Source organism: Ostrinia furnacalis, unplaced genomic scaffold (assembly GCF_004193835.3).
Source record: "Ostrinia furnacalis isolate ACB-3 unplaced genomic scaffold, ASM419383v2 OfSCF2809, whole genome shotgun sequence".
Taxonomy (NCBI): Eukaryota; Metazoa; Arthropoda; class Insecta; order Lepidoptera; family Crambidae; genus Ostrinia; species Ostrinia furnacalis.
In genome coordinates, this window is record NW_021133048.1 from 31,942 (window position 1) to 46,116 (window position 14,175).

Sequence of the window (14,175 nt, forward strand, 5' to 3'; positions counted from 1 at the left end):
TTAATCGATTAAATAATACCGATTGTATAAAAAATAAGATACTGACTACGATCATCTGACAAATTGTCATTTTGACTGCGTCACTGTGTGTCGTTCGTTGTTTATTTTTTGGATTGGTTAGCTACCGTTTAACTGCATTATTTAAGAATATGACTGCAAGAATTGTAATAGCAGGTGAATCACAGTGTAACGTATTTGCTGAAGTATGTTTAGTTGCCGATTACATTGCACAAAATCTTCCCAATTTTTGTTTTGAAAGAATAGAAAAAGCAGTTATAGAATGGGAGGTTTGTACAAAGTTTATAAATACATTTCTTATTACTTTACAGGAGTTACAGTATTTGACGTGATCCAATGTTTTGTTTCAGCAATGGCTATGTAAAATAAATCAAAAGAATAAATGGCATCATATAGGATCTCCAATTGTATGGAAAGAGTTACTGATGAAAGGAAGTAAACCCTATTACATTGGAGGGGCTTCGGATTTTTTAGATTATTGCCATTCCTATTATCAATTTGATCTATTCCTTTCAACCGAAAAGTTTGAAGGCTTGGTACATAACTTTTCACAATACGAGAAGAAATTAAAGACAGACCAAGATGTCATAAGTCGCAGGATATCCAATGCAGAATTTGTGGAACGACCCCCTAAAAATAATTTTATTGTAACCATTTCTTGTACTGGATTTCCATTGGCTATGCATTTAGTATCAGGCTTGTTGGATATGACTGTTGGTGAAAAAAGCATTTCTAAAATTTACATTTATGATAGCGAATGTTCTGAAGCTTTTATGGAGTTTGTGGAACGCGAATGTAGCTTCATTGGCACTAACCATCCAGGAAAAGTTGTAAAAGTCGTGGAAAAAGTTGGGATGGCACTTACTCATACTGATTTATTCATTATTCTTGATCATGCACCATTAGAGTAAGTTATTATTTTATTTTGATCAACCATTGAATTAGTTTGACAATGGATCGATCAGTTACTAAGTATAATTAATTTGATTTATTTCAGTAATGATTCTTCGTTGGGAGATTGGTTATATGCTAATAAACAAATTATGGAAGATCTAGCTCTAGTAATAAATGCTTCTGCTTGTCGTAAAATGTATGTTCTGTTTCCCAATCTCGGCCCAGCTTGCTACAATGCTACTGTCCTTATGAATTCAATTACAAATATTTATAAGAAAAACATTGTCGTTGCTACTTCCGACCTTGGCTTAGATATTTCAGCATTAGCCGCAGAAATTGCAGAAGTTCCCATGAGAAACATGTTTTGCCCTCCAGTATGGGGATTTGTGGGAATTAATCAATTAGTAGATATCAAGACAACAGTCCATAAATATAACTCTTTTGAACCTTACACTCGATACACTAAAGTGAAAAATTCTTCGCTAATAATTGGCTGTTTGACACCTGAAATGCGAACTTTGGAATATTTGATGCATTTTGATGAATCTTTGTGGATCAAAGTAGCAGAGCAAAAGGTAAATCAAAGCATTTAAGAAAAAGATCACGTAAACAACATTTAAAAAAAAATTGTTTCTGTTTTGCAGAATAAACTTTTAGAAGGGCAGATTCATTTGAATAAAGCTACAGCCGTGTTGAATGTTGTTAAGCTTTGGCTTTTTGATACAGACCCTCAAAATATTACTAGTTTAGGGATTCTATGTGATGGTAATTATCTTTCATTAAACATAATATAGCTATGTTTTGTTCTACCCAATTATGCATTTAGTACCTAATATCTAAAGGTATAATTAAAATACTTTCAAATGTTTTAGGGTCGTTTGGATTACAGTTCAAGGGTGCATTTTCACAACCAGCTAGATTAGTCAATGGAGTTTGGACACCCGCAAGTGATTATTTATTACCAAAAGACCCTCAAATAAAGTTACCGTATTTAGAAGACATGGCAAAGTATGTAATGGATCTCAAAAAAGGCGATTTACCAAAAGTAATTCCGTTCTATCCGTGCTGTTGTAAACCAAAATTCTTTAAAAAGAAACAGGTGTGGTAGAGATTTATCATAAATTCTAAAATACGCTTTACATTGATTTCATTATTACAACATATTTTTAGTTGTATCGATTGTTTAATTCGATAATCGAGAATCGTTGGTTCATTTCTAAACGTCACTCCGAGGCTGCAATGGCATGGCAGGCACCGCTACACGAACATCACTATTTTTTAGTGTTGAACGAGCAGCGAGTCGTAGAGTGTGTGTTTAGTCGTGGCTCGCGAAGGAATGTTATGACGTGCAGTAACTGTCTTTGTTTCTGTATTGTTCGTATAGTTTATCCCGATAATATTCTATGGGAATCACTGTAATAATGTGATAGAATCTATGCGAAATGCAGTACTGCAGCCGCATTGAGACATGAATTTTTCCAAAGTATGATTGTGCCAATAGGAGTTATTAGCATAGTTAGGTGTTTGTATTGGTTAAGTTGTGTGAATGTTGTGCCAATAATGAGATAGTGTAGTGTTGTGATGTGGTTGTGGGACATGTGGGGCGTGTTGTGGGCCGTGGAGGCCGTGGCGCACTTGGTGGCAGTGGTGGCGACGCCTCTGGAGCCCGGGCCACCGATCCCCCAAGGTGAGAGGAGCCTTGCCTGCCACCTACGCTATGTCACTGCTTACTAACATAGTTGGTAACATTGCATGCGCTGCTGCACGCCTTATTTGTCAACTTGCATGGATTTTTATGAATGTAATAACTTCCCTGTCCTTTTTTTCATTTGTTTTATGTTTAAAGTTTGACAGCTAGAAATCACATGTAATACTTTTGTTATTTTTAAATTAATAAAGTGGCTTGTACCTAATTACTGAAGTCTTTTCTTTTAATCAATTGTACTTGTGTTCGCAGTTTGATAACTTTTACTTAACAACTACATGTCAGAGTCACAATACTTTAGTGCTTTCATGTTTATTTTTTATTACCTGTAATACTTGATACTGTTTGTGTTGCTATACTATTAATTAAGTGGATCTGCACCATTACAAATACTTCCAATTAATATGTTTAGAAAGCGGAGTGATTTAAAATCAGAACTAACCGCTTACTCTTGTGATAGAATAATATTCACTAACATACTAAAGTTGCCTCATCTTAAATATATTTTATTGTTCTTAATTTTTGGAAAAAATTATGTAGTTTTGAAAGTTACTGTTTAATATTCAACTCTACTTCAAGTAGTACTGTACTTTTTAAGTTATTGGGATTGAACTAAATCGGTAAAAAATGCACCTAACAGTGACTTAATATTTTTATAACTCTACATAATTCTGTTTGAACCCAGTAAATCTTACAACTAAAATCTCTTGATATGTAAATAAATGGTTATTAGACAAAAAATACATAAACTTTTAGTTTTATCAGTAGGTATATAGAATGTGTCTGATTTAATACTTAAAATATTGATTTCTTAAATGGTATGGGATTATTAATTATGACACACAGAAACACAGCTTGATCCATAATGTGTAAGTTCTGTGGCTGTATTTATTTGCTGTTATTTTTTAAGATACCTACTAAAATTGATTATGATACCTACTAAAATTGATTATGATTTAGCAATACATCCTTTTTCCAGACAGCAGTTTTTGACACAAAAATTACAACATAATTTTACCAAATTCCTGTTCTCATAATAATTTAGTAAGTTTCTGATAGCTGATAAAGTTACTGAAATAAGAATAAAAATTGATTGTACCTATTAGGTTCGTTCGTTCGTTTCAGCCGAAAGACGTCCACTGCTGGACAAAGGCCTCCCCCAAGAATTTCCACAAAGTCCGGTCCTGCGCCGCTCGCATCCAGGCACCTCCCGCGACCTTCACCAGATCGTCGGTCCACCTAGTGGGAGGCCTGCCCACGCTACGTCTTCCGGCTCGTGGTCGCCACTCAAGAACTTTCCTGCCCCAGCGGCCATCAGCTCTCCGAGCTATGTCGTAAAAAACTGTCGCAAATGCGCCACGCGTCCCCTACGCATGGCGTCATCAAGGATCTCACAAAAAGCTACCTAGAGATTAACTATTAACAGACCTTGGTATTATACCTGTGCACACAAAAAGGAGGGGTAGATAAAAGGTTAATCACAAATTACAGTCGTGTTTTTATAAAACCCACCTTAGTCCGAAGATATCTCAAATTAGTCTAGCGGGAGTACACAGCGGTCTAATGACGGACGATCGCTTTATTTGGCCCGAAGGTCGACCGCAAATCCCTACAAATTGCTCCTAGAGACGATAATCTGGCAGCTATTGGAGGGCCAAGGCGAATTGAGGGGTGGTTCACTCGCGACTATCTACTTACTGAGCGCATTAGTTTCCGCTACGTGGTGGAATGTTCTCATTTTCTTTTAATCTGACTACATTGGTACTTTCGGATTTCAATTTGTTCCGTTCTCGTTAAGAGTATTGGGTGATTAAGCTGAGAGAAGCGGAGTAAAACGGGATCGGCGTGTAAGATCGGAGTAAAACCTTTGGCTTGATTAATTCGGCGGATCAAATACAGAGAATTCCTCCGAATGTTAGAAGTCAATTAATATAAGATAACATGTTTTAACTCTTCATGATAAGTAGGCCTCTATTTCCTACGTTTGAAAAATCTGTAGTTACGTTCCTATTGTTCTTACATTATATGAATTAATATTGCAATCAGTGTGTAGTATCTATGAACCGAGGTTTCCACGGCGAGAAGCCACTAATGAATGTTATATAAACGGGTCACATGTCTGATGTTACCTGCAGATTGCATACATTTATTATCTAAAATGTTCCGGCTGTTTATCTCCATTAAATTATAAAATACATACACAAACCAGCTAGCCTGTTGATGTGGTGTTAGTGACTGTTATGTTATAGTTAAAAGAATACAGCTACTTTGGAATTGCAAAATGTAGCATGATCGATGGAAAGTGTTTTCCAACAAGCTAATTGTTAATAGTACCTATTATACAGATACAAAAGCGTTTTTGAAGAGAGCAGTGTGCGACGGTGCGCTGGCGGCCGCGCAATGGAGGGACACATCAGTTGCATAACAAGCGAGCGCGCGGCATCCGGCTAACGGGACCGCGCGGGCAGGGGAGCCGACACGAGCCTCCACATCTAGCATCTTGATCGCGACCGACCGACAACAATACAGCTATTTTGACCGGTCATTTGCATCGACAGTTCGCCAATTCTTCACAGCAATAATGAAAACGCGACTTTATCTCACGGAACCCACTTAGTCTCGCCAGTTCCCATTACGAAATATTAGTGTGAAAGATGATCGTTTTATGATCAGACTCATCCGTGCGGTCATGATCGAAACCGTAACTGATCGAATATAATACCATCAGCCGTTGCATTGATGATACGCATCTTTTGATGTTACACAAAATTAAAACAGTGGTGCAGTCTATTGTATATTAAGTATTTCATGTTGCATCATGTGTAAAATGAACAAGTCAGCGCATGATGGTCTCGAATTGATTCACAATTGGCCGAGTGCGGAAGACCGCGATTCCTGTTTGGCGCGTCCATCGAACTGGTTTGCAGGGGCAGTCGCTACTCTCATTACATGGCAAATGACTGTTCTGGCTACCGGAGATTGTTAACTGCCTGCAGGCTGGCATATTTACATTTTAACAACTGAATTGGTTCGTAATTCCTACCTAAATTTATTGAGAGAACATTTATGAAACATCTATTCGATGCGTGTGTAATGAATAGTCTGTTATTATTGTAATACCATTAGGTCATATTTTCGGACAAGGTACAAAGTATGCCATAAATATAATGTAACGTCCTAACATAAAGATCAATGCGCATTAGGCTTCATGTTCGCCTACCCATCGAACATCAGAACTTTAACACGTACTCTCGTTAAGTTAAAGACGTAAGTATACTTTTGCATTCAAGGATATTAACTATATCGAATACTAATGATACTATTACCTACGTAGCAATCTAATTCAATGCCTCCCTCCCCTCACATAATGCTTTCCAGGAGATAATAACTAGACTTTGATGAGGTACAAGATGAGTTGAGTTCTCGTTTCAAGTGGCAATTTATTCCATGATTTGCTGAGTGCTGGAGCCTCCCTATAGATAGACACAGTACATGTAGTAATTAGTGGAAGAGCTGGCAGGCATTGAATTCAACCCGCCAGTTCAGGTCATGAATGCTAGCTAGATTTAAATGCCAAACATGCACATTATTATTTTCACCGATGTTCATTTGTGGGTCTGTAAATTGTCAACAAGATTTCAAAATTTAGTCTACTAATATCCTAATATGCCCTGTGGGTCTAGACAAAGTGCAAATTATAATCGCAAACCAGTCGAAAAGTGATCGAAAAGCCCCTTTTTTGTATGGAGTTTTGACGGATTCGATTTTCGATTCGATCAAAAAGTGCGTTTTGTCTAGGGGGGCTGTTATACTCGTTCTCTTTAGTTACAAAGGAGGTAATAAGTATTGCTAGTTTAAATGTTGATGATAGAAAGAAAATAGCTTTTCTTGGAAATAATAATATTTATTTTGTAATAGACGACAGAACGTGTTGTAAAGGGGACAAAATAATAAATAAGAAAGTAACTACCTAACGGCCTTGACTTTGATCTTTAGAGCTTGAATAGGGGCGTCACACCAAATACATCTACAGAATATCTTTATGGGTTCTATTCTATCAAACGTAATTAACATTGAGTTTATGCATCAATAAACACAATCGAGGAACCAATCAGAATTTGTTATTAATGTCATCGTGGAGAGCCAGCAAAGAAACCGTTGTTCGTTTGATGTTGCGTGGCCTTTGTTCCCTTAACGAGCTCCCGTAAAGGCCTTAGCACTGCTGCCCGTCTCGCTAAACCAAGTGTGCTTATTTTTACTATCGTAATAGTCCCTTAGTCACCTCATACGCTTCTGTGCAAACCAAAGCAACGCCTTAACGATCAACCGAATACTAGAAAGAAAGAAGCCTGGTTCGAGATTTGTTTTTCTCAAGCATTTAATATTTTCCTAATCATAGCCTACATCTGCGCAAATGTTATTCAATTGTATATAATGGTCAAGTGTTCGCACATTAAAGCTTACGTTCACAATCATTCACACATTAAATCCCGCGAACGTACGTACAATCGTGATAGCTTTGAGGTGTGGGTAAGCAACATAATAACGTTACGACACAATTATCAGAGATGTGAATGTTGCGCTACGACACGACAATCGGCGTCGTGCGCGATTGTGCTGGCCTCGAGGCCTGTTGCTGAGGCTTTGAAGACAACTGGACACATCGTTTAATAAATTACAAAGGGTCAAAAATGGCATAGCAAAACTTGTATATGAAAGGACTCTATTGGCACACAGTCATCAGTGAGATGTCAGCTTCTTTCATAAAGAAAATGAGCTAAATGTGTGAGACAATTCAAATAGTGTTAGGTTTTTTATGAGACAGTAGGTTTAGTAACAGCAGTAACAGGTGTGTCCGTGTTTTGAGTTAAGTATTTGATTTACAGATTAGTCTTAAAACTTCTAAAAGAACTTGATTGGTCCATTCCGGGCAGGCAATAGTGCTGGTAAATTGCATTCAAGTCAGTCGTTCTGCAGCTTTTTGCTGATGAATTTATTCAAGTAGGTACCCTAAATTACTTAAAACTCGCTGTTAGATATTGGATCTAGATTAGGTACAGTTTCCTCATTAAACTGTCCTGTGTTTTGCGGTATATAGTTTTATGTTATGTTTGATAATAATATACCATAATATCCCTAGATGTACGTTTAATTGTGGGCCACATATCCAAGCGTAGTACATAATCATGAGACATGCGAGTTTCGTCTTTATTAGCAAGTTTAATCTAAGGTACATGCACATTTTTCACTGCAAATGAGCGTTTTATTTGAAATGCTTTGGCCGTGTTCTCGTGTTGACTAGATAGACTGGAAAGCCCGGTTCTTGAGCAATAATTTTAAGTATGGGCGCAAGGAGCTGAGCATATAGAATAACCTGTTTCTAAAATAACTGACCTTAAGTAGCGCCATTTTATTCATGTTACTTGTGTCTTCTTGTAGCTTGTCTAACTAACGTAAATGCATGCGATGCACTTAATTTACCTGTGAAGATTATAATCATTTGCGTCAGTGACAGAGAGGTATGTTTTAATAAATGTAAAACTAAAATTTGAGTCTTATTTCTGTAACATTATTTCCTGTTTTATACTTAAAAAAAAGTATCTAAAACGCTCTGAATACGGCTATTGATTGACCGAAGATAATAAAGAGAAGCAATTTGAGAGGTAATTTATTTTTTGTGAACTATCTTGTGTCTTTTCTTTGTCGACAATAAAGCTGTTCACTTCTACATAAATATTAAGAAGAAAAAGGTATTGATCGTCCATCAAGCTAAAAACTGCCGCAGCATCTTTTGAAGTTGCTAATGGTGTGATTTTGTAAAAAAAAATGTAGCTGTGGTGTCGCTGTACAAATTTTACCAGAGAGATTTACATTACTTATTTTATATTCATCTTTTTCCTTTTGTATTTATGTTCAAAAGAAACTTAGGTTGTTTTGTTTCAATTAAAAACGGAAGGTGAACGACAAGGCTGTCGCGAGCTGTCCCCCGGCTCCCTCGTTTATTGCGCGAGTTAATTAACATGCTGCGTGTCGTCCAAGTACAGGATATAATTAAATTTTGATACGACAGATATTATCTATGGCGTTTGCGTTTGTGGAAACCATAGCTTTCGGCCTTTTACTTATCAAGATTGCCTAAATTTGCCATTTATCATTTGTTTAATTGTGTAGATTTCATTGGGAATTGTGCTAGGTGCTTTAAAATGAGAGATTAATCTAACTCGACTGAAGTATTAGACGAAAATGATAAATTCATTCTAAAAAGACAAAAGGTTTTATCCAGCCAAGCGTATAACCCGGGCTATCTAATAGTTATTTCAAAGTTACAGTAACTAAGTTTCTGAATTTCTGAAAATAATTTATTTTCATGTTATCTGAAACTCTTTTAAAGCGGCCCAAGTGCGTAAAATTGGAAAAATATCTTTTACAAAGTTATAATGAGATATCGGTGTTTATATTGAAATTGGATTCGTCTAGACAACCGAAGGGCGCCCTCCTCCGTACGTTTTGGCATCCAGAACAAAATGTAATAAGTAATAAAAAAGATGGAATGGATCTCGTTCATGAATCTCTCCCAAAATAGGATTCTTTCAAATTATTTTTGAGCAATTCCAAGTACCTACCTATGTAGCAGCTCGTTTCACCGTCTTAAATGTTTAGTTGTATTATTTCTAATAAGGGAAATACCAGAGTAAGTACCTAATGTATATTAATTGCTGTAGGGAATTATCATTTATAGCTAGTAACCGCTGCTTACAGTAATTTTTTGAAACTGTAAAGTAAAGACATCACTATTTGCATTTCTGAATTGTCATTGTCTATGATTGTATTGTCTATGCCCGTATCGCAATTCGGAAGCCATTAAAACCACAAGTTGTATTTTCCAAAATCAAGTTTTATTTACACATCCCAATGTGCCATGGTGTCAGAAGTAAAACTAAAGTATAAAAGTTAAACAACATAAAGTGATAAAGTTGAAAAATGGCCACGAACGACGCAGTATCTGGAATAAAGCCACCACCTAACCTGCAAATTGACTCGGACAAACCAACATGTTGGAAAAACTGGTTACAGCAATTTGAATGGTATTCCACAGCTATTCAATTGGAGAAAAAGCCAGCCAAGGTCCAAGCTGCAACATTTATGGCTGTAATAGGTCCAGACGCGATCGAAATTTACAACAGTTTCAATCTCAGCGACGCAGACAAAAATAACCTGCAAACCATCATAAATAAGTTTGTTGAGTATTTTGCGCCAAAAACCAACATATCTTTCGAGAGATACATATTTTTCAAGATCGAACAAAACGAAGATGAACATTTCAATGAGTTCTTGACCAGAATAAAGACCCAAGCAAGAAAATGTGAATTCGACAATTTGCTCGACGAAATGTTGAAAGACAAGATAGTATTTGGAATCAGATCTAATCAAGTAAGAGAGAAATTGTTGACAGAAGACAAATTAGACTTGACAAAGGCGATAACTATCTGCAAAACCAGTGAACAAGCTTCAAAACAATTGGACGAGTTCGAAAATAAAAACAAAATAGATAAAGTATCCGTGGTGAAAAATACGACACACTACAAAAGAGAACAAAACAAGAATTTTGACTGTAAAAGATGTGGTACAAACCATAAACGCAGAGAATGTCCAGCTTTTAACAAACCATGTAATAAGTGCAAGAAAAATGGTCACTTCGCAAATATGTGCAAATCAAAAAAGAAATATGATGATAAAAAGAATAAAAACAGAGTGAATACAGCAGCAACAGAAGAAAGCTCAAATTCAGAAGACGAAGTATTCATATCAGTGTTATGTAGCGGAGAAAAAAAAGACTGGTCTGAAAGTATACAAGTTGGTAATGTAAAATTCACTGCAAAATTAGACACCGGAGCAGAATGCAATGTATTGCCCAAGCACCTAATGGAAAAAACTGAAGCAAGTTTAAAAGCAAGTAAGACAAAAAATTTGATAAGCTATACAAATGACAAAATGGCTGTTTTAGGTGAAGCAGAGCTACTATGCAAAATAAAAAATGAAGAAACCAATATAACATTCAAAGTAGTTGAGGAGAGGGTTACACCGATTCTGGGACTCGAAACCTGCAAGAAATTAAGACTCATTGCTCGAGTAAAGTCACTGAAAGAGAGCACCAAAGACATATTTAACGGCCTAGGATGCTATAAGAACTACGAATATGATATAGACTTAATCGAAAATCCAAAGTTTGAAATAAAACCATCTAGAAGAATACCACATGCAATAAGAAAAGAAGTGAAGCATGAACTAGATAGAATGGTAAAGATGGATGTAATAAAACCAGAGACTGAGCCAACTCCTGCAGTGAGCCCAATGGTAGTGGTAAGGCAGAAGGACAAAATTAGAATATGTATTGACCCTTCTGATGTGAATAAAAATATTCTCCGACGTCATTACCCACTCACAACGATAGAAGAAATATCAGCAGACATAAAAGGCTCAAAGTATTTTGCATTACTTGACTGTACCAAAGGGTTCTGGCAGATTAGATTAACAGAGAGGACACAAAAGATACTTACATTTGCTACGCCTTGGGGAAGATACTCTTTCAAAAGACTTCCCTTCGGAGTCTCATCAGCACCTGAAATTTTCCAAGAAATACTCAGTAATTTGCTCTGTAAGTTTCAAAATGTGAGAGTAGCAATCGACGATATCTTTATTTATGCCAAAAGTAAGGATGAATTACACAAAACTGTCAGAGAAGTCATCGATGTTTTGAATAAATCAGGTTTCAAACTTAACAAAAATAAGTGCATTATGGAGGCACAAAGAATAAAATTTTTGGGACATATAGTGTCAGCCAATGGACTTGAAGCTGATCCAGAAAAGGTTGAGGCCATACAAGCAATGAAAACACCCAAAAATAAAACAGAATTACAAAGATTATTGGGGATGATCACATATCTAAACAAATTTATTCCCAACATGTCAGACCTTACTAGTCCACTACGAGATCTGTTACACAAAGATGCAAGTTTCACATGGGACATTCACCATGAACAAGCACTTAATAAAATTAAAAAAGTACTTCAGAGTCCCCCAGTACTTAGACTGTATGATGTAAACAAACCCGTAACTTTAACTGTGGATGCAAGTTCCAAAAATCTTGGAGCTGCACTACTTCAAGAAGGTCAACCAATAGCCTATGGAGCAAGAGCTTTGACTAAATCTGAGCAGAATTACCCACAAATTGAGAAAGAGGCACTCGCTATACTTTTTGGTTGTAAGAAGTTTCATGAATATGTTTATGGCAAAGAACTGACAGTGGAATCAGACCACAAGCCACTTGAAACAATCTTCAAGAAAAACATACAATCAGCTCCAGCTAGATTGCNCAAATGCCGACAAGCCGCACGCCTTTTGTTGACACAAAGACGCCGACGCCGCCAAAGCAAGAGCCGAAAAGTTGGCATAAGCGTACAGTCAACAAAAAAGAAACTTATTTGTTTATTATTTTATCTGCTTGCTTTCGAGTGCTTTCGATTTCAATTGATTTTAATCTAAATTATGGTGTTGAGTATTTCATGGTAAAATATCCTATAACAGATAAATAATTAAAAATTAATCAAACTTATTGTTTTGTGAAGGTAATTCAATGGCCTAGTCAATTATTTAGAAACATTAAATTAGACTATTGAAGCAAATAAAACTCTTCAATTTGTTTGTATTGATATTCCATTTATATTCCTAAATCACAGTCCATTCTTAAATTAATCGTTAATGTCATCATTTCTATTACAATAGAAAAGTAGATGAGGTAGGTAGGTACCTAATTAGTTAAATAAAATTTCCGAATCATTTCCGTTCCAACTTGGTATTTATTTATGACCTATCTTATGTACCTGTGATTTAACAATAAACACAATTTTAATTTGAATAGTAAAAAAAAGTTTGTTGCATTTCTTAATTTTATTTTGGTGAGTGTACATTGCGCTAGCCGGCGGCCGGCGGCACGTGTCTAAAGGCGGCGGCACGTGTCTAAAAGTTCGTTTGCTGCGCGCCGGCTAGTGTTGTACGATACGACACTCGAGTCTTGGAATCTTACTTATTAAAAGTTTGAAGAAAATAAAATAGCTATGAATTAAGACTGTGTGTTTATTATTTTATTGGACCGTTTTAACTTTTTGATTACGAAAATCGTCAGTCTTTAGATGGATACTTCTGATTCGATTATTTGCGTTTAATGCAATTTTATTGATATTACATTTGTATTGTGCGATTTATTTTATTTTCAATTAGGATATAACATACGGATGATGATATGAAATCACTCATTATTGCCTATTAGTATACACCAACTCAAGTTCATGTCATGATTCAGTCTAGCTCAAAGAACTTAAAATACTCGAAAGGACTCGGAAGACTCAATTATTCCCTTATTCATGTGACTAACGAGTCCTAGTCTTAAAAATAAACTCAAGTCTCAAAATAAAGACTTTAATTAAAGACTCGAGGTTCTTACAACACTAGCGCGGTCGGCTATTGTGAGGGACGGCTGTCTTTGATACCACCGACTCCGCCACGCATAAATAAGGATGTCAACTCCAAAATTCTTTCTAATCTTAATAATAATAAAACTATCATTATTTACTTTTATAATTTTTTTTTGTTTCTACGATGATTTTAATGATTATTATTTCAGTTTAAAATTGATAGTTGGGAACAATTATTTACTTATTTACTTCGGAATACTAAAGACTGCGAATAATCACAGGTAGATAATTCGATAGCGTTTAGTTTCTGCTATGATCGAGTCAATTACGAATCACATTTTTATTTAATTTGCTAAGGGGATATTAAGCGATTAAAATTAACATGAAAAATGTGCCTGCTTTATCGTAATAATAACCGTAATTCTAAATTTCATAGTCATGGTAACTATCCCATTTGTGTATGGCATAAAAATAAGTCATTGATTTCGGCAACTAACTTTTTTGCTTCGTTTCGTTGCTACGTTTGAAATAAAAGATTTTTACAAGCGCAAAAGTATTTTAACGAACTTTTGAATAAACATCATTCCATTAAGGCCACTAAATAAGTACTTACCACATAAGATTTTTTTATGTTACCAAAAATAAATAAACTTTAATTTTCTGCTTAATTTAATTCCTTAAATAACTAGTAGTAGCCCTAGAATAGCTTGTGTGGCGCCGCCCGCCGGTCCATCGTCCGGCGGCACTCTTGTGTTCGCGGCCAGTGGCCCAACGGCAGCACAAGCGCAATGGCGGCCATTACGTAAGCTCGTGTGCGTGCGGATTTTTGTCAGTGTAGTAGTGAATCAGCTGAACAGGGTGTTGTATTGGGTTGATAAGAAATGAAGTTGTTTCCTTAATTATCTCGGAAACTAGCCTGAATTTTTGGCTCAAACTTTGGGAACGTATTCAGTGTGACGTATACATGCTCCCATTAAACGGAACGTAGCTGATTTAGAAGGACCCTATATATAAAATCTAAGAGCTTCCTTAAACTGTATCGGTATCGGTACATAAGATGACGTCATTTTTTCTTGTATTGGAAAA

General features: G+C 36.1%; 1 protein-coding gene across 1 annotated transcript; it reads left to right on the top strand.

Moving 5' to 3' along the window:
* Nucleotides 1–90: 90 nt before the first annotated feature.
* Nucleotides 91–2,809, top strand: LOC114356457 (putative malate dehydrogenase 1B). The gene is made up of 5 exons (XM_028309643.1): nucleotides 91–287; nucleotides 369–925; nucleotides 1,016–1,487; nucleotides 1,557–1,677; nucleotides 1,785–2,809. Exons 1-5 carry the CDS (start codon nucleotides 150–152, stop codon nucleotides 2,018–2,020), a joined length of 1,524 nt encoding a protein of 507 aa, XP_028165444.1. The 5' UTR covers nucleotides 91–149; the 3' UTR covers nucleotides 2,021–2,809.
* Nucleotides 2,810–14,175: the final 11,366 nt, after the last annotated feature.

Coding starts and splice junctions, on each gene's coding strand:
- LOC114356457 (XM_028309643.1), top strand. CDS start 150: ATGACTGCAAGAATTGTAATAGCAGGTGAATCACAGTGTAACGTATTT. Junction 288..368: donor AAGCAGTTATAGAATGGGAG/GTTTGTACAAAG, acceptor GTTTTGTTTCAG/CAATGGCTATGTAAAATAAA. Junction 926..1,015: donor CTTGATCATGCACCATTAGA/GTAAGTTATTAT, acceptor GATTTATTTCAG/TAATGATTCTTCGTTGGGAG.